The following is a 21175-nucleotide window of genomic DNA, read 5'->3' as shown; positions in this document are numbered from 1 at the left end:
CATACAGCAATTGTTATATACATACATAAATATTCACACACTAATGGTACACCACTGGGGGCTATTGAGGTTCAGTATCTTGCACAAGGATACTTCAACACACATACAGGAGGAGCCAGAAACTGAACCACTGATCTTACAATTAGTGAGCAACCTACTGTAGCTCCTGAACCACAGCCTCCACAATAAATAAATACATATAAAAATCTTGTTAAATATCATGCATCAGATAAAAACACTAACCAAAGACAGTCAATCCCATTTGTGAGGATTGTAAAAGGTAAGCATGGTCAACATCTTTTTTAAAGAATCTACTAATTCTTATTTGACTAACTGTTATTTGGGTGGGGGTAGGAGGATATATATGTTTTATCTCATAGAAACACAGAACTAATGTTTAGGGTACTGTTTCTGCAGTGTAGACCTCTGAATGCTGCATCTTCTCTTTGTGTGTAACGAGCAAAAGACTGGAACAGATTTCGCTAATAAAAAGAAGCTAAGTATGGCATTATTTTACGCAGGTGGACAACTAAGCTGAATGTGCATTATGATGAAGCTAGCTCTCCACTTTGACTGTGAAAAATATTGAGCTTCAGCGGCAACAATTCCAAATGTCACCGAATAATGACTGGATTTGTTGTATGTAAAAGCACATGTGACAGCTAATGACAGGAACAAACACTTACCTTGGTGATTAGAGTCGGTGTGCCTCCTCTTAGTGTTGTCAAACAACTGGGCTTTCAAAGGCTCATAGAGTTTGTGGAACCCGAACATAATTGACTAATTGACTTAAATTGGCATGATTATTCAACTTCAAAAAGTAATTAAAGCTGCAAACAGCGTTGAACAGGCCCCCGCACCCTTTTCCTCTTCCCCTCAGACTTAACAAGTATGCTTTTGGATTGTTGTTTTAATAGGCGATTTCTGACCTCATGTGAAATGGATCTTTATCACCTACTTGAGGAATACATTGATGTATAATACATGTGATTTTCTGTTGACAGTAGGTGGCGCTATGAGTATGGCTGAATATTTGCATGTTGATGTGTTCAGGCCTGGCTTCTTTTCTTCAATTCAATTCAGTTTTATATTTGAATTACAACATCTTCCTCTTTCATGGCGAGGCATCGAAACTCACCACTCTTTTCTCTCCTGGACTTGGTAATGTAACTGGGCCTACTTTACATTACCTTGCATAGCACAGCTTGGCTAAGCATAGGACTTTCAACTCTGCTAGTATATGTATTGATTTAATTCAATGTATTACTTGAGCATTGTTGTTCTGTCTGTTTATAGTCAGGTTACTGGTTGATAGCATTTTCACACACATAGGTACATCTCAATGTCTTGCATGCAACTTGCTAACCTCCACCTTTTTCTGACACCTTCTGACTTGGCCTTAGACAAAGGAATGCTTCTAACCTCCCCCACATGACATGCAGTCTTTCCTAAAGGCCATCTTTGATTCCGCCATCTTTGCTACAGTTCCTTTGTTTTAAGCCATGCAGCTTAAGACAAAAGAACCATTTTTTCCCCACAGACACATGCACACACACACACACATATTCACACACGCATACATATACATAGTGTTGGTAGATTAGGTTAGAGTTTTTTGTTTTGTCAGTTCATTTGGTATTTGCTCAAATAAATACTTTTGAACACTGAATATTTTGCTAGTCTTTTTAATGTTGTACAAAAGTGAGTATTGCCAACCTCTACGCTGCAGAACTCCAAATCCTGCAACTTTTACCAACTACTGATACGGTAGTTATTAACTTAGTTATTAATCAAGGTTCCACATTGATGATTTCCACATTCAATTAGTATATTTAATGGGGCTGATTAAGTGAATTGGCTTTCTGGCGCCCTGAGGTGGATTTAAGATAGAATCTATATCCCACACAGCATTTAATAATTACACACATTTAGCATATTACAGTATATAGTATGGAATAAATTTTCCATTCATTTTCTATTTTCAGTTTTTCTATGTTCTTCAGCTATGTTACATACAAATATTTTGATACTTTTCATTTCAATCGGATGACTTGTACCTGTTGTGCTCCACAGTCAGAGCTCTGGCAGTTATGACATCATATCTCTCCAGCTCTCTGTCTCGTTCATCCAGGATGGCCAGGTTGAACTGGAAGGCTTCCCACAGTCGTTGGTAGTGTTCTCTGACAAATGAAGGATTACAAAACAATTGAATGGTTATCACTGTGCTCAGAAAGAAGGATATTACCTCATGTAAGCCCTGAGTGTGTCTTGAGGGAGCTATCCCAAATGGACTCCTGATGTTGTCATCATCAGCAGATATTTAGGGCCCAAGCACTGAGTGGTGCAAAGGCTCTACTGAAATTGGTTGGATTATTATTATCATCCCTAATGAATCGCTTTTTTGCGGGCCTAAACACATAAGTTTTAGGGGTCTTGCAGTTGGATGGTACAAAATGACTCTATAGTGCCCCCTGGAAACTTTCAAAAATCCCTCTCCATTGGGCTTAGTTTGTCCTAGGTGGATAAACTTCAGTATGCATATGCATATCGACCTCAAACTCAGTCAGAATACTCTTAAGGACTTTGTGCTCAAAAGTTATTAAAAGCTTGAGTTCTCTTCAAATGGTGTGGCCATGGCAGCACCTCAAATTTCAATATTTCGCCATGAAACAGGAAGTTGCTGTAACTCAATCAATCATACTTTGTTCAGTGTGCTCCAAATTTTACAGGTTTGATAATAAACCCGGCCTTAATCCATGTCAATATTCACGTATAGTTATAGTGCCAGCCACTGGCAACAGGAAATGGCATGTTTTATACTGTGACATACTGTTACTAGCAGGTTGAACCGATGCACATCAAATTTGGTCAGATGCTTCATTGTGAAAATGGTGAATGATGCTTCATTGTGAAAATGGTGAATGTTCATCAAAAGGCTTCAACAGATCACTGAAACTCCACAATGATCCTGATTCTCAATCCTCCATCACAGGACTGAAGGACATCACAGACCCCCTGCTGGACCTCTTGCATTTTGCCTATCAAGCAATCAGGTCAGTAGATGATGCAGTCAATATGGAACTGCACTACATTTTGCAACACCTCTGCTCCCCAGGGACATAGGTTGTTTGTGAAGCAGCAGGTGAGGCAGGCTATCCCAAAGGATGATGTGTTCTGTCCTTCCTGCACCTCTTCCTCTGTACCAACAACTGCCCCAAAGATTCCACACTTTCTTAACTGCACAAACTCTTTGTAAATCACTCATTTTAGCTGTTGAATGCCACCTGTTCATGAGGAGGTTTGTGAGATTTTATCATTAGCATGACCCCTAAAATCACTATCTAAAGCTCCCATCTCCTCTCTGTTTGTGTGCACATTTCATTCATAAAATTTCAAGAGAAAAAAGAACAACTTCATACTGTGGAGCCTCAAGTCCTGCTGTCTGACATCAGCAAACAACTATGATGTGGTTCTTGCATGAGGGCTAATGTTCTTTGTGCTAGTACACTACAAACTGGAATCAAATTACTTGAATGTGTAAACATGCTTGGTCAATGAGGCTGATTCTGATTCATTCATTCATTATCTATACGCTTATCCATCCATCCAGTCACATATTTTTTTTAAATGTTCAGACTATGAGATATCTGTCTCTGAGATTTCTGCCACCACCCCAATACAATGGTGGTGCTCATGGCATTGAAAAATGAAATTTAAACATTTCAATAGAAAAGTGTATTTCTAGATAAAATGTGCTGGCTACTCTTGAAATGACACGTACATTGTATTGGACTGGAGGCAGATATCTCTGACACATATTTCAAAACCTATACTAACAAAACCAAAGCTATCTGCATTGATAGATACCATTACAAGTAGCTGACATTTGTGACTTGGCTCAACCCTTTAAAAGTTCAAATGTTCAAGCTGGTTTCATACAGGTATCACTTCAGTTTACTGAGGACTTAATGAAAAAAAGAAAGAAAGAAATATATTCTTCATTCATGCTCTTTTTATGTCAATTGGTAAGGATTTATCATACATTGTTCAGTATATTCATTTAGTTCTTTGTAGCTGTTGCCTTGAATTTGACAATGATCTGAGTGCTTACAAGATTGTATGGAGTTGAATTAATTGCACATTCTTTAATTACTTTTGCATATAACCTTACCAATATCATCCTTTTAGAGCCAGGAGAAGTATTTCCTCTCTGACAGCCAATTTGAAAGTCTGTTCTCCTATGTTTATTGGGGGTAAAGCTGTACATTAAGAGAGCTGCCAGTGTTCTAGCCAGGACTAGCCCCCTTGCTAGCATCCTCACCACTGTCACCAGATTGCTTTGGTTTAAAAATCAAAATTTATGATCCATTATGCAAATTATTTTGGGCATAACACACCAGAGACTCTCACGCTGCATGGAAATAAACTGAGTGGAAAGTGCACATAAATTAGATAAAGAACATCGTGCTGAACATGACATGAACTTTTTTTGCTCACCAGCCACTGTGGCTAGTGGTTTTCCAAAGTCAGTCGCTACTCTGCATTTTCACTAGCCATATGTTTATAGTTGGGAGGTTACGTTTTATTTAATTAAAGTTGATTATGGTATGCTACAATTAACTTGAGGAACAACTGTAACCACTTTGAGAGCTCTGATATGGTAATGCTCCTTTTGCATTAAAACATGCAATCGAATAACACAGAGACAAGAAGGTGCGTTATTTAGTAACCAGTGTTTCTCCTACCACTGAGAGGAACCAATGTAAAATAAATTCTTATTAAAAGTAACAATACAAAATATTTTACCAAATTTATGTGAACTCGTTTCATTTCAGGTCAGTGTGAGATTCTATCGTGTTTTGTTGTAATTTATGATTGTGTTTCTCTCCTCTTCACGTGTGTGCATGTGTAACCACTCCACACACACATTGAACAGAGAAGCAGAGGAGACAGATTAACAGGTTGAAAACTCCTTATGTTAAACATGAGGGAAGCTAGTGTGTTATAATTGTATTATAATTCTCTGTAACATCATAGATAGACAGTCTGAAAGTCTGAAAGTCAGACCTATTTTTTTTAAACCCAGACAATTTGACAACAATGGCTCTGCTGCTGGCAAGCAGCAAGCAGGAGTGCCTCAGACCCATTATTCCTTGGATTCTGGCACCCAACAACAGAGCAAAATAACATGTTTTACTTGGTTATGTGGCCTACTACTATCAAGTACTATTAAAAAGCTGAGCAAGCCCTGTTGATTAAGATTTCAAGATTAAGATGGCAAGAAGAAAAGCTTTAATGACTCTATGGAAAAGACAGACTGTGATGCTCAGGCATTAGTAGGGCTGGGTATATTTTCGATACCGGTACCGATACCTTGATTTTGATACCAATTTTATCAAATCAATTCTAACAAAGAAAATTACATTACATATTATGGTACAAATCTTGAGTTTTATTTTTCATCTTGGGCAGTTTTCCACTCAAAGCAGTTTTCTAACAAAAAATATACAACAAATAATTTTCAGTGCAAAAGAATAAGTGACAGGTCAGTGTCTAATGCTCACTGCTGCATACTAAAGACCATGCAGTTATACAGGGAGCAAGTTTCTGCTTCTTCAATTCAATTGCTTCATCAAATTGGTCGTGTTGCCGGCCTTAGCAAGGATGTCCTTTTTGCAAATATTGCACTATTGGCATCGTTCTTGCTAAAATGGAGCCACATTTTTGACCTCAGTCGCATTTTCTATCCGCTTCGACACACACACACACACACCACACCACACACACACCACACACACACTGTAGTTCACAACACAGATAAACGTGAACCCCGTAAGCAAGCGTAACCACGTAAGTATTTTTCCTGCATGCCTCTACCGCGTGTATCGTTACAGCCAATCACCGGTAGCATTATTAGGTCTTGATCACGTGATTAACTCCTTGGTATGGAAACTTGGCACCGAAAAACAAGGCATCTTTCGATACTGGGTAGTATCAAAGCATTTCGGTCGGTGCCATATAAGAACCGAAGTTCGGTATCCAGCGCTATGCATTAGTGCAATAAGTGAGGAAACACCCCAAGTCGACTCACAAAATGTCAGTTGACTCATTGCACTTTTTTAGCTGCAGTACACAGGGCAATGTAAAAGCAATAGTGTGGCAGACAATAGACTTTACAATCGATTCTTGTCTTAAAATTACAAAACTACAAAACGAGCTGTGATTGAAGTAGACACAGTGATGAAAACACAGGGCAGAGCAAAAGAGCGAACAGCACACGACAAGGCAGAACAAGTCGCTGCGGTTCGTTCCAATACTCTCAGCTCCAGAGTCTGACTGACAGCGCTGTCAGCAGCCCGGCAGGAGAGACACTGTGTGATGCACAGGATTTCATAACTGAGCTATGACCAAGATGCCAACTTTATTTTTTTGTTTTTGACTGTGTGAAGATGTGCTGTGTCAGTGAAAACATCAAAATCATTACTGAAACTCATGCAAATAAATTTTCTGATTGCCAGATATGGAAAAAAAAAACTGTCAAATCCAATTAAACCGACAAAATTTTAAGTCAGGTACAGTCCTTATAAACTGCAGTTTATGGGACTGTCATAACTCAGAATGGTTCACTGACTCTGAGTGGTGAATCTAGAAACCACATCTGCAAGAGGGAAAGACTGAAAGAAGATTTCACATGCTGATCTGAGCTCTGGGTATGTCCACGTGTAGCTGTACAGGCTAGCATTTATTTTTAACAAATATGCAGTATGTTATTCTTATTCTTCCAACTGTTTTGCACATGTAGGCCTAAAAATATAAATGGGTCCTCTTACAGTTGTTTTGCATTTGCCAAGTAAAATAAATCCTCAGTCCACAGTTTTGTTATGGCGAAATATGTTTACAGTTTAAACTCTAATGTCTACTTTACACAATTTTACATAAAAGGACACAACAGTATTGCTCACTTTAAATTTTCAGGATCAATTCTGAGAAATGCTTTACGTAACACTGGTATATCTGAAAACTGAATCATCAAGAACGGGATCTAAATGGATTGATTCTGGACTTTGTGAATTGAAATTGAATTGGCAGATCAGTGTCTATATCAAAAAGATGTATTTCCTTGCTGTTGACACCAGACTTTTCAAAGATGGAGGCCAGGGTCCCCTGGAAAAACCTAAATTAAGTTTTTGAAGCAGGAGGCTCACATTTGCTGTTATTCTGAAGTGAGGTGGATGTATACCTGAGGGAGGAGCACTCCTCCTGGGCCTTTCTGAGGGAACTCTCCAGCTGATGAATCCTTACAGCCTGGAGCTTCCACTCTCTTTCTTTACTGGCCAGCCATGCTTCCAGGTCCATTCCGCTGTCCCCATCTGACTGCATGGTGGAACTTGTATATACCTATGTACCATAATATAGGGCATCATGCATTACAACACACATGGTAATAGTCAGCTATCTCCTGCAGCAATGTGTCTGTACATTATCCCCACATTCCCAAAAATTCTATTTTTATGTCTTGTTGTTAAAGGTACAAGCCTGTGCACCTAAATATTTCCGGGAAGAAGTTGACAATTGTCTACAAAAGTGCATTTCTGCAAGAATCATCCAATTAATGAAATTGAAATTCATTGTGGACCACAACTGACCGATGGAATCCAAAGATTACACAAATCCTAAATGGAACCGGATCTTCTGGGTTCTGTGCCAGAAGTAAGAACACCTTATTCACGATCCCACAGATGTTTATAAGTATGCCAACAATATTGCTGTTTGTTTAATATTTATACATTTAGTGGCCTATAACAAACACCATTCCCCATTAAGCCCTAGACGTTCACAAACTAACTATCACAGCTCAAAAAGAGAATGTATGGATAAGTCGAGGTGTCATGGTTAGCTCAGACATATCTATAATAACAGCTGGACAGACAAGTCACGCAACATTGGAAAAAATGAACAGGACAGGAGTTTCTGTTTTTGAATAAAACCTACAACTACCTATATCCTTTTGTACCCATGATTACAATTCATATCTGTAATCAAGAGTCCCTGAACCATTGGTATAATACATACTGTTTTAAGACTTAAGGATTTCCGTGGGAGCCACTGTTAGACACACACGCTCACACACAGAGAGAGAGAGCGGGGAGAGAAGTACCAAGCCTACCGTCACACACTAGCTTCAGCTTATGTAACACTCTGCGGGTATCTGCAAACTCTTCCGCTCCAACAAGACATGTTTAAAAAATCACTACATGTCAAAACAAGTCACTAATAATAATACATGAGCAAAAATTAGAACTCTACTCATTCCTCTGTGATGAAACTGTATTCCATGGTAACCGTACGTCTGTTAAACTGTTCCCCAACTGCGGTGATAAAACAATGGTTCCTAGGTCAACTGCACTATTTTTTTTTAATTCAGCACTGTCTGCTTTATTCATTTTTTCCTCTAAAATCCAAATTTAAATTATTACTCGTTTATTGCAAGATGAGTGTATGTCAGTGAAGTCGAGAGAACAGACAGCAGGGCAGTTTGTGATCAGCTGCCATAAATTGAAGTTACATCAGGCCCATCAGAACCAATAGGCTATTACATACCTGAACCTAATGAAGAATGAATTAGTTATCTGATACGATTGTTTCTCTTTATTTTATCAGAAACTGTGTAAGCATATAACACACTTTTGACGTTTTATTACTAAATACAGGTAGTAAAATTCAAACAAATCAGAGGTGGGGTTGGGGGCGGAGGTTTAGAAAACCACGGCGGAGTTTTCTCTCCGCGCGCCTCCGTAGAATATATACAGTGACGGAGTCGCGCGTACAAGGTAAACGTAGAAGCGCGTAGAAAGTGACAGCATTTCAACAGGTACGGTGTGAATACCTTTTCTTTACTTATTTTTTTTAACCAGTGGTTTGTATATTTGTGTGTTTTGAATGTGTTTCCCGTCTTATGCGATATCGTCTTGTACGGCAGAGTATCTGGTAGGCATACCGGTAGGCTACTAAGAGTAAAGCAGTTAAAGATGTAAATTGACATTAGTATAACTGTTTTAGAGATGCTTAGCTCTTGGATAGTATAAGTTCTAATAGTTTGTTATTATTGCTGGTGTCGCCCGATGGTCAGTTCAACTGAACGTTTTCAGATCAGACATCTGGTCTGCGGTGATGCTCAAGACCTACGCCTCGGTCCTCACGTAGGCCACCGGGGTTTGTCCGCACGCACCGTGATCCACATCTGTCTGTCTGATTTTTTAATACACATCAACTAGGAGGCTTCTTTCTCTCGTGAGGACTTAATGCAAAGTAAATAGGTAGCTTAGTCACTTAGGCAAATGTGTGACCTGAACTCAGCTGGAATAAGTGTTGCTTAGTAAAACGTACACCGGCGTTCCATTATAAAGTAAGTGGGGGAAACGTATAGACTGTTACGTTCAATCTGTACGTTTCGTAGAATATTCCGTGACTGCGAGACTAGAATCATCGCTACATAATAAAAACAATAACGAAACAGTTTCCGTCAAACCAACGAATCCCAGACAAGCACATAACAGGAAAAGTTTGTGGAATGGATTCTATTTCAAACAGAGACCGTTTCCTAATTCGTTGGGTGATAAGCTCAGTGTGTGATGAAATGATCCATCAGTGTGTGAACTCTTGTTGCTCTGGATGTGACGCAGAAGTCGTCGGACCGCGTACGTGCGTTCGATTGCATCCCTGAACGGCTCACGATGTCAAAACCATCATTTCCCTGTGTTGCTAAACCTTGAGATATACAAGTCGAGACAACTAAACTGACACCCCGCTGATCTCGTTTTAGAACATCTACTAGCGTGGAGCAATAACTGAAACGATACTGTGTGATTAGAGGCTGATTCCCCCTGACGTGAACTTGAAGATGTGCAGACTGTCAGGTCAAATAGTCAGATCTTTGCGAGGAACACATTATAATTTTAGTGTGTCTTAATTCGAATTTAATGGAATACTCTTAATGTATCAACTACTGATTCTGTACCTATTATGTATTCAGAAGTAGTCACAGTCATACTTACTTTACTCACCAGCTACATGTGTACAGGGGGGTACAGGGAGTTTGTTTGGTGCAAGTGTCAGAACAGCAAAATTAAGTAAGATTAGATAGATAAAGAAAAGATATTTGATTGCAATGAGCTCTTTGACATTGTCACATTTTTCCACATTGTTGTAATAAATTTGTATTGTATAAATATCAATTATAGCAACATTAAGCCTTTTTCTAACAGCACTTATTGTCGGTATTTTTCATGAAATAACAATATTTGTGACAACATGAAATGCGTTGTTCGTAGTGATGAATGTACAAAAAAATATCAGCTGAACTACCTCTCCATCTGAGATTCAGATTCAGATTCAGATTCATTCTTTAGCTGTTGGCCCACACCTTTACTGTTTTGATTCATGCTCATTGCATTTTTTTTTTTTTTTTTTGTCATTCTCATAGCGGCTATTTTCAGTTTTCAGTACCATACAAACTACCTGCTCAGCACCAAACAGTTATACCTCACTAAACTGGGTGTCTATCTGAGTGGGTCAACCCATCAGCAGTTATGATTACAATATTACAAGTTAATGTGGAATGATTTGGAACTTGAGCTGATAAGGTAAGTATTTTATTTATTTAATTTCCATGTATGTGTTGAGCAGGTTACAACTTGCTAAACAGCTATGCTTTTGTTTTCAGTGTTGGGACATCTTCATTTGAATGAGTCCCAAAAGACTACCCCCTTCCACACATCATATATTCAGCATATTTGTTTTCTTGGTTATGATGCCTGTACAATAATTTTCCTCAAAATACAACAGTTCTAAGGCTCTTGTACGATATTTTAATAATTTTCATCTCGTAATGCTACACCCTCCTCTCAAACAGGTTCGAACACAGGTCAGACACTGCCTGGCTTTGGTGAACTAGTATTGCTAGTAGGAACAAAAATGATAGGATGTTCAAAAGTAATTTAAGTGACCCACTGGCAATGGGAGAAGGACAGAGAGAGTGCAGATGGACAGAGAGAGGGGTTTTGGTTGAAACTTACCTTTTGTCTGGTGAATTACTCAATGCATTTTTCAGATTTATTCGTAACTTTTCTAACTACACTGAGGTCTTTGCTGACAGTGGAAACCAGCATGACAACCCATTATGGGAAAAACTTGCATTGAGTTGACCTGTATCATATGTGGGTCTGCTGTCTGAAAGTAGTATTATTAGAAACTCGCTAGTAAACGTCGCGGAACATTTACCAGCCAAAGCATCAGATATCTCCCTTAGGAGTTGGTAGAGACCAAATGCAAAAAGAGAGTGAGTATTGGACTTCCTCTCACCAAGTGGACTCAAGATAAGGTTGCTACGTAACTGCTAGATATGTAAATGATATGTAAATAAGCTAACAAGTTCACCATATTAACCCAAAAAGGAATGAAACTTCAGTGTTGTGGTCACAGCATCTTTCACCTGACCCTAAATGACCAAAAAAAAATTAGTAGAGTGGAGGTACTAAGTATGTTCGGGGTCTGTTTTTTTTCTACATGCCCCTCTCTCCTATCTTGCTGTACCTTATGTGTCTCTCACGCACACATACACAATGATGGATAACATCCAAGTGCCTTTCATCTGTATATTAGGAATGAAAAATGATCCCTGTGTTATAGCTTATGTGTGCGGAATGTGAGTCTTATTTTAGTATGGGTGATGATACTTGGGGCTCTTGCAGAATGTTGCATGGGCTACCCCTGGGGTCACGGAAGGTGTAGATGATGTGGGTAGGTCTATTGGAGCAGGATGTGGGGGAAGTACCATACTGATGTCCTTGAGTTTCTGTGTCTGTATACATGAACTTGCTGCATGTTTGAATAGCAGCTCCTTCCAGTTTGGTTGTGTGTTCCAGTAAACAGTCAGCTGTGTTTGCAGTCTCAAAACTGCTGCAACTCACACCCTTTTGCTGCACTAGCGATTCCCACTGCTTGTTGTGCTGCAGTCTAACCGGATTTCACTTCCCATGTACTTCTAGGCAGAACAGGATAAGACACATTCACTGTTCACTACCAGTTGCAAATTTTACCCTGCCTATGAGTTCAGTGTTACTGAAATTGCAATGTTCTTTGATGGTCATCATCATGCTATTTCCTGTTCACTCTACTATAAGGGTAAAACCAGGTGAAATCTGCTCTGACTACAGTTTACGACCTAAAAGACTAAAGAAGAAAGGTAGACACAGGTGGTAATACATTGGTAATGAATTGGATCTTGGTTCTAAACAGATTTGAACTGTGAAGTTCTCTGTACTGGTCAGTAACAGATATCAAGGTGGGAATACATTCTCTGAAATAAGGAATGTATGCAGCATCTCATCTAAAATCAATCTCTATGATATATCACACAAGGAGGACATCTGTCGGACTCTGGCCTATGCTATACAGAATGTGTTCACAGATGACAATTGTTCACTGAGGTGAGTGAAAGGTCAGGACCAGAGGCTGCCACACACATGGTCTAGGATCAGTTGGGGCTTACAGATTACAGATAATAATTTGATTGTTTTTTACTAAGGACAATTATTGTGAAATCCTTAAACATTATAACCATCCTTGTGTCAGTATCTAAAAGTTGATAAAATTGCCTAGAGTTTGTCAGTACCAGTATGAAATATCCCATCATCATCAGACTACTGTCACAAATGAGTTAAACAAAGAAGAAATTGCTAAAGACAAATAAAGTCTGCTCTCTGAAGTTATTGAGCAACAACATGTATGACTTTGTAAGTTATCTATTATGGGTCTTGAGCACAGGTATGGAAAATCAGCCATTTTGAATTTAATGTGTAATTTTTGTACCAGTTTTTGCCATTTACAGGCACACGCGGTCTCAGGGTGGGCGGCCATCTGCCTTGACTGGTTGGGTTAAGAAGAGGGGTGGGGCGGGGAGTGGGGGGGTGGGGGTGTAGAGAATAGTGAGAGAAGAACATAGCATAACATGGGTTCCATATGAAATGTTAGATGATGCCAGTAATACAGCAGTAGTAATGATAGTAGTGATAATTAAAGTATTAACTGCTAGCATAGCAATACAACTAATAGCAGTATAAGTCATTTCTAATTCTAGCAGCAGGTGTTGAGTGGAGTTGTAGGAGCAGCAGGAGACTTGTCATCACAGATCAGACTCTACAGCTCCAGAGGCAGAAATACCTGCAGAGAGAGACAGAAGAGGAGAGAGAGACGGAAGAGCACAATACTACAGGAAAGGGGACATATTGAGTTAATAACATGTTTATGGGATATGTATCCATACTGCGGAGAGAGAGACAGAGAGAGAAGCTCAGCGCATCATGTGAGAATGAACACAACAGAACATGTTCTCTGTACAACACATACACACTCCTTAACAACACACATGCTCCTCTACACAGTTTTGAGATAGTAGTGCTGGTACTGTAAATAAAACAACCTCAGAAACTGTAGCCTCAAAACCAAACAAGTCCAGTGGATTGCTTACAATAACTTGTTCTAACATAAAACTACAGTAGCTGGATAACCCATAACTAATGCTCTGTCCTATACTGAATGCATCAATAGCCACTTTCCTCAACAGAGCAGTCAGAGAGCATCATGGGAGGAGCAGTAGTAGACAATGGACCTCCAGGGGTAAAGGCACCAGATGGCGGCTGGGGTTGGGCCATTTTGGCTGGCTGCTTTGTCATTACCGGGTTCTCCTATGCCTTCCCCAAGGCTGTCAGCGTCTTTTTCAAGGAACTGATCCGAGACTTTGATGTTCGCTACAGTGACACTGCCTGGATCTCATCAATACTGCTCGCTATGCTGTATGGCACAGGTAGACAAGGATTACATAAATGTATATTAGTGTTAAACTGTTAACTGTTAAAATATTTAATACTGTAATAAATGTGTACTCTAATCATCAATGGATTGTGCTTTCCTAGGCCCACTGTGCAGTGTGTTGGTTAACAGGTTTGGCTGTCGACCAGTAATGATGGTTGGAGGGCTTTTTGCCTCACTGGGAATGATTCTTGCTTCCTTTGCTACCAACATTGTATCTATCTATCTCTGCACAGGAGTTATTACAGGTTTGTACATACACACACACACACACACACACATCTGTATATATGTAGCAATGCAACATACTTTCTTACATACAGTCTTTTGCTAAGTAAATCTGTCTCTCCTCAGGTCTGGGTCTGGCGTTGAACTTCCAGCCATCTCTGATAATGCTAAATCGCTACTTCAGCCAGAAACGTCCTTTAGCCAATGGCTTGGCAGCAGCAGGCAGCCCTGTGGCATTATGTTGTCTTTCCCCACTGGGACAGACTCTCCAGTACCATTTTGGCTGGAGGGGGGGTTTCCTCATACTGGGAGGCTTGCTGCTCAACTGCTGTGCCTGTGGTGCCCTTATGAGGCCCCTGTTGCCCTCCAGGAAGCCTCAAGAGTTGGAGGAGACCACTCCTATGGCTGCAGAGGAGAAGAAGCCCCAGCCAATGAAGAAACTGTTGGACTTCAGTGTAGTCAAGGACAGAGGATTTATTATCTATACAATTGCAGCATCTACTATGGTGCTGGGCTTGTTTGTGCCCCCTGTGTTTGTGGTCAGCTATGCTAAAGACCTCCACTATGAGGACACTAAGTCAGCATTGTTGCTCACCATCTTAGGAGTTGTTGATATGTTTGCTCGGCCTGCGTCAGGACTTATAGCAGGCATGAAGTGCATACGACCCAAAAGTGTTTACCTGTTCAGCTTTGCTATGATCTTCAATGGGTGCACCGACATCATAGGATCACAGGTAACGATGCAGTAATTACTTCTGTATTATAAGGAGAATGCTTCTTCACAAATGTACTAGAAACCATGTCTGTTGCCATCATACAGGTCCAAGAAACCTGCTAAAATAAAAACAATCAGGCTGGCAAGTAGTATAGCTAGGCTAAGTTACTGTTGTGATCAACAAGGCCTGTTTCATCACCTGTTTCATCACCATAAATCTCATCTGTCACCTTGCAGGCAACTGACTATGCCAGGTCTGGTGGTCTTCTGCATTTTCTTCGGTATGTCGTATGGCATGGTAGGAGCACTACAGTTTGAGGTCCTCATGGCAATTGTAGGGACGGAGAAGTTCTCCAGTGCCATTGGCCTGGTGCTGCTGATGGAAGCTGTTGCTGTACTAGTGGGACCCCCTGGAGCAGGTCAGAGCACGGAAGGAATAAATGTTAATGTGTGCATCTCCTGTTGTCCAATTCCCTGACACAGTTGTTATTACTGACACTGGGGGTCAGGCGGGGTACACACTGGACAGGTGTAAATGTGAGTATTAATAGTTGTGTGTCCCTATATGCCAGCCCTGACTGGCGATCTGTCTGGGGTGTACCCCGCCTTTTGCCCAGTGTTAGCTGGGATAGGCTCCAGCCCACCATCGACCCTCAAAAAAGCATTAGAGATGATGGATGGATGGATAATAATGATAATAATGATATTCTTGTATTCTCCACCAGGTCGCCTCTTGGATGCCACCGACAACTACATGTATGTCTTCCTGTTGGCAGGCTGTGAGGTCACACTGTCAGCCCTTGTTTTGGCCTTGGGCAACTTCCTTTGCATTAGCAGGAAACAGGAAGATCCAGAGGCTAAAATGGAGATGGCTATGACTGCTTCAGAGAAGGAGGGGCTGAACCGTATGGTGGAAGTTGAGGGAGATGGTGAAGATAAAGAGGAGCCAAAGGGAGGAGAGAATGGAAAAGTCACTGGTGTGATAGCAGGAGAGGAGGTGATGACAGTGAAGGAGATGGGAGAGGAGGCTGGAGAAAACACAGAGACGTCATTATAAAGAATAAGACAAGCAATGATAAAAGATGAGCTGTACACAAAGAGCACACTCATAAAAATACGAGGCAGAGAGGGTTCATTATTAAGAACTTGTTTCAGCTAGTTCTAATACAACCTGACCAGATTCTGCTCATTATTGTTGTCTTGGAGTTAAATTAAGAATCACTGTGTACTCTACATGCTGCAACTACAGAAATCCCCCTGACCAATGAAAATGTCATTGGCAACAAATAACAGCTGAATAGGATAACTTCTCTTTTCCTGTTGTCTGGTCAGACAAACATTGTGTTTTAGAACAAATAATAGATTTCCAGCTTTGAATATCTTTCTCAGCACATTTTTTAAATTAATTTCTCAGTCCAGGGTTAATAATTTCAAAGAATTTGATGAAAAAAACCTTCTCTCAAGGTCCACCTGCGGCCTTTTTCTAGAGCTTTCAATCATATTTCACAGCATTTGTCAGCAGATTGACCTTTTTTCAAGTGTCACTGTGAAATGCTGACTCCTTGTGACTATGAAGAGTCTGAGCAGAGTTACCCTCTGATGCTCCTGGTTATCCCCATTGAATAGAGATGGGCTACAAACCTCCCTCCCATCCATCTGTTAATACATGACAGAAGCTCCATTCTCTAGTCATGTGATGATAAACTCTAGTCACTAATAGGCACTATGATATACAGATTCTCTGAAAAAAGCTGGTTAGTGAACTTTTTCAGACTGTCGCTCCCAGGATCAAGAATGGCCTTTCACACTTGTTTCAAATAATGTATTTCTTGTTTGTTGCACTGTTGTGTTTTATTTATTGCAAGTATTTATTGACATTGTATGTAACCACAAAGGGACAACTCACATTACAAAATCTTGTAAAAATAAACAACAATGCACCCTGGTAGCTGAATTAGATATTACAGCTGCCCATTCAAAAGTGTACAAGTCTCTCTGTCTTGTTGAGTGTTCCATGATTTCTCTGTACCACTTTGAGACTTCATCCAGTTGTTGCCTCTGTAGGATACTTGAACAAACTTGAATTGTTAGCCTGTGCAAATATATTGGTGTTGTGTACTTGGTTGAGGAATGTATGTCTTATGCTGTCTTTACTGTTCTTTAAAGGTCTGATTACCAATAGTGAATAGTGGAAGCTGCTGTGTTATATGATACCAGATGCAGTGATTCATGTACTCTATGTCCTGTGTATATCTGTTGGATATAATGCTCAACAAACTAGACAGAAAGCACAGATTAGGTGAAGAAATGAAGCACTCACCTTCTGCACTTGCACCGCTTTGTTCTGAGTGATGCCTGTTTTTCCAAAATAAATATATTTTTGGTGGAGAAAAAAAATTGTAAGTGACATTGCTGTTTTATTCAGCTACAGGCTTGCATACTCACACTCAAAAAATCTGAAAAGATTTTGCATCTTTTCTCAAAAGTATTTTTTTAACCTTATGATTTTTTTTTTTCTCCATGACTGTAGTTTTGACATCAACCACAGCAACTCAATTAGTTTAACTGCACTACTTGACCCGCCACCTTACCGTGGTGGAGGGGTTTGAGTGCCCCCATAAATCTGGGAGCTATGCTGTCTGGGGCATCAGCCGCTGGTAGGGTTTCCCAAGGCAAACTGGTCCTGGGGGAGGGGCCAGACTAAGAGCGATTCAGACAAACCCTAATGAAACAGTACGTCCATGTTTATTTAAGTCTTGTTTGACTGAACAAGATTTCACATTTTGAGAGTCCAGACCCTGGTTGTTGGTGGTGAATTGGTTAGTGTGAGGTGTGCTGTGTTGGTCTTTTCATTGCCCATCACACACCATAAGAACAAAACTGTCAAATCTGACATTATTTGTCATCATGTGTGTGGTCTCTCAAATTTTCTAAATCGGGGAAGATTAAGAAGAAAAAAATTTAGTGTGTGCCAGGCTTTATTTGGAGACAGCAGGATCACATTTCCCACCCACTGGGGAAAATAAAAAGTGTACAACCCCTTGGATGTTTTTCCCTTTTATCTTGTTTTTATAAATGGAATAAATGGTGAATATAGTTTGGCTTTTTTGACTTTTTTTTGAGTTAACAAAAAACAGATTTCTACAAAATAATTAAATTAATTAAAAATATATAATGCAAAAATAATAACTATTCACCCCCTTCAAATAAGCATGTAATAAATGCACCTTTGGCCGCAATCACAGCACTGAGTGTGTGTGGACAGGTGGCTTGTGCATCTGCACAGTGCAATTTTACTCCATTTTCTTTGAAATCTGCTTGAAGCTCTGTCAGGGATTAGGTGTGAACAGCCCTTTTCAAGTCCAGCCACAAAGCCAGCCATCAGATCTGACATTAAGGTAGTTAGGTCTGAGCTGAAGGACTATAGGGAGTCAATCAGGGTCAGTCATGAGCGTCAAGGTAACAGGGATGGAGGAAAACCTATCTACATGCACGGAAGATATTTCACATCTACAGAAAGAAGTAAGACAACTGACTGCAATGGCTGATACGCTGCAAAACAAGTGCGATGATTTAGAGGCGAGATTGCAGAGAAATAATGTCAGAATAGTTGGAGTTCGAGAGGCTCAGAATTTCTCCACATCCACTGTCTCTGCACTGCTTAAGCAAGCTTGTGAATTGAAAGCAGCGCCGCTGCTGGATGGGGTGCATCGATCACTTCCACTATTATCAAGACTGCAAACATTCTGCGTCTTGGTCGTGAGAAACAACAGATCAAGATAAACGACATGACTATTTCAGTATTCACTATTATAGCCAAAGCCCGCGCCACATTCTATGATGTCAGAAGGCGGCCCAGCTGTTTATGTCAAAGAACATTACAGGACGTTGAACAGGTGCTAAATGACTTTTGGTTGTAGTAATAGAAGAGATATAATACTATAAAAGCAGTCCCTGTATTACTCTGAGATATGTAAGTAATTTACTTAACTTAAAAATATTATGGGTTTACACAAGTTGTGGGTTAACAGATGTGGTTCACTTCAAAGTTTAGGTAAACTATTTAAGTTATACTTCGAAATTTTCAAACAATTTTGTGTTGTAAGTGATGCTGAATGGCTTTAGAGGTGAAGGGGAGGCAGTTAGCTTTTCATCTCGGCCTATAACGCCAGTTCAGATGTGCCCTATTATTATTCTTATTCTTATTATTCTTATTATTATATATGCACATAACTTATTTTCTTTTTTTTCTCTATAAATGTTGCTCTGCTGTGCCGAACAGGTAAAGTTGTAGTTAATCCTGTGCACATTTGTGCTTAGTTTGACTTTTGGTAGGAGTGTCAGCACGATCTCTCACTGTTTGGAGAGGTCAGCACAGGTTCAGGGACCTGGGAAGTTTTTTTTTTTCTTTCTTTCCCCTTTCCCTTTTCTTTCTCCTTCTTCACATCTGAGACTCCATTCATACTTAGGTTATCTAACATATGATGGGGCCTAACACACCATCTTCTGGCTCTACATGCTTGATAAACTGGAATATTAAAGGGATACACCATCCCATAAAACGTAGCAGGATTTTCTCGCATTTAAAAATCTTGGGGTCTGAAATAATATTTCTGCAGGAGACTTATCTCCAATCCAATGAACACTCTAAATTAAGGAGCGGCTGGAACAAATATACCACTCAGAGTATGGTGACAGATCCAGAGCACGGCCATATTAATAAGAAAAGTGTTTAAATTTGTCTCAACAAAAATTATACCTGACACCAAAGGCAGACATCCAAAATCACAATGCTATGATACTATGTGACTATGACATAACTCTCCTGTCCATATAGACATGGGTTTCCCAGATAATATTGCATCCCAATACACGTGGCATCTTGATCCATTTCAAGATTTTTTTGCAGATGAAATTTACTTTTTCCTTGAGGTTAATTGTCTTGCTGATTTATCCTAACAAATACAAGAGTTAGACAATAAATATGCTCTTTCTCAGAATTCAAATTTGTTTAAAGAAAAATTGCTATTACAAGCTGAATTTAATAATTTATCAATCAAACAAACTGAAAGACTTCTATTGAAAACTAGGCAAACCTACTATGAACATAGCGATAAGGCTGGCAGACTGTTATCTCATCAACTTAGACAAATGTCTGCCAGCCACATAATAACCAAAATTCGTACAACACAGGTTAAGATGGCTACTCATTCAATAACTATAAATGAGCAATTTAAAAGGTTCTATACAAATATACAAATCTTTACACACCACAAGCTCCTGTTAACCCATTTGAGATTCATGCTTTTCTTGAACAGCTAGAAATTCCAAAGATCAGTTTGGAAGACCAGTACCTTGTGGATGGCAGAATATCATCTGAAGAAATAATACAGGCTATAAAATCCATGCCAAATGGTAAAACACCTGGTCCAGATGGATTCCCAATAGAATTTAATAAGATCTTCTCGTCTAAATTGTCCTCTGTCTTGTGTAAGCTTTTTGAAGAAATTCTGTCTACACAAAAACTACCTTATACAATGACTCAAACTACCATAGTGGTTTTGCCTAAGAAAGGTAAAGACCCCTGTGACTGTTGCTCATATCAACCAATAAGCCTCCTCTCTGCTATTATTATAAAATTCCCACAAAAGTTCTATCTCACCACCTAGATACATCCATCCATCATCTATACCACTTATCTGTTAAGGGTCGCAGGTTGGCTGGAGCCTATCCCAATTGTCATTGGGCAAGAGGCAGGGTACACCTTGTACGGATCGCCAATCCATCGCAGGGCCAACAACCATTCACACTCGTATTCACATCTACAGGCAATTTAGAGTTACCAGTTTACCTAATGTGCATGTCGTTGGACTGTGGGAGGAAACCGGAGTACCCGGAGAGATCCCATGCAGGCACAGGGAGAACATGCAAACTCGAACCAGTAACCTTCTTGCTGTGAGGCGACAGTGTTAACCACTGCACCGCCTAGATACAGTGATCCCTAAAATAATATACCTGGATCAAACAGGCTTTATACCAGGCAGACAATCTTTCTACAATATGCATTGCCTAATCATTATATTCATCCCATTCCAGTCATCAACCAGAGGTTGTAATCTCTTTAGATGCTGAAAAAACATTCCACCAAGATGGATGTACGATGCATCATGGTACGATGCAGGGTTGTCGTCTGTCACCATTCCTTTTTGATTTAGTTATAGAACCTTTAGCTACTGTTAAAGGTTAGGGGTAAGGGGGTTGTATGCTGTTGTTTTTTCACCCTTAAAGTTCTCCTCTAACATCCACTGATAGATCTCCGAGAGAAACTGATTCACAACAACTATAAAGTTGTTACACTAAAGA

General features: G+C 39.8%; 1 protein-coding gene and 1 pseudogene across 4 annotated transcripts in view; one reads left to right on the top strand and one right to left on the bottom strand.

Annotated features, from left to right (window-relative positions):
- ccdc57 (coiled-coil domain containing 57) overlaps positions 1-8353 on the bottom strand; it is a 32539-nt gene extending 24186 nt beyond the window's left edge. For all 4 annotated transcript variants that reach the window (XM_018674358.2, XM_018674360.2, XM_018674359.2 and 1 more), the window contains exons 1-3: positions 8168-8353; positions 7241-7398; positions 2058-2180 (exon numbers count right to left, since the gene is read on the bottom strand). In XM_018674358.2, the coding sequence (XP_018529874.1) occupies positions 2058-2180; positions 7241-7380 (263 nt within the window). In that variant the 5' untranslated portion in view covers positions 7381-7398; positions 8168-8353. The remainder of the gene's footprint in view (positions 1-2057; positions 2181-7240; positions 7399-8167) is intronic.
- A 437-nt stretch (positions 8354-8790) lies between these two features.
- LOC108882085 (monocarboxylate transporter 4-like) lies at positions 8791-17909 on the top strand (annotated as a pseudogene).
- The last annotated feature ends 3266 nt before the right edge of the window (positions 17910-21175 follow it).

The sequence above is a fragment of the Lates calcarifer genome, unplaced genomic scaffold (assembly GCF_001640805.2).
Source record: "Lates calcarifer isolate ASB-BC8 unplaced genomic scaffold, TLL_Latcal_v3 scaffold_53_113, whole genome shotgun sequence".
In the NCBI taxonomy this organism is placed as follows: domain Eukaryota; kingdom Metazoa; phylum Chordata; class Actinopteri; family Centropomidae; genus Lates; species Lates calcarifer.
Note: the sequence above shows the minus strand (reverse complement) of the source record. Positions and strands in the feature narration are given on the sequence as shown.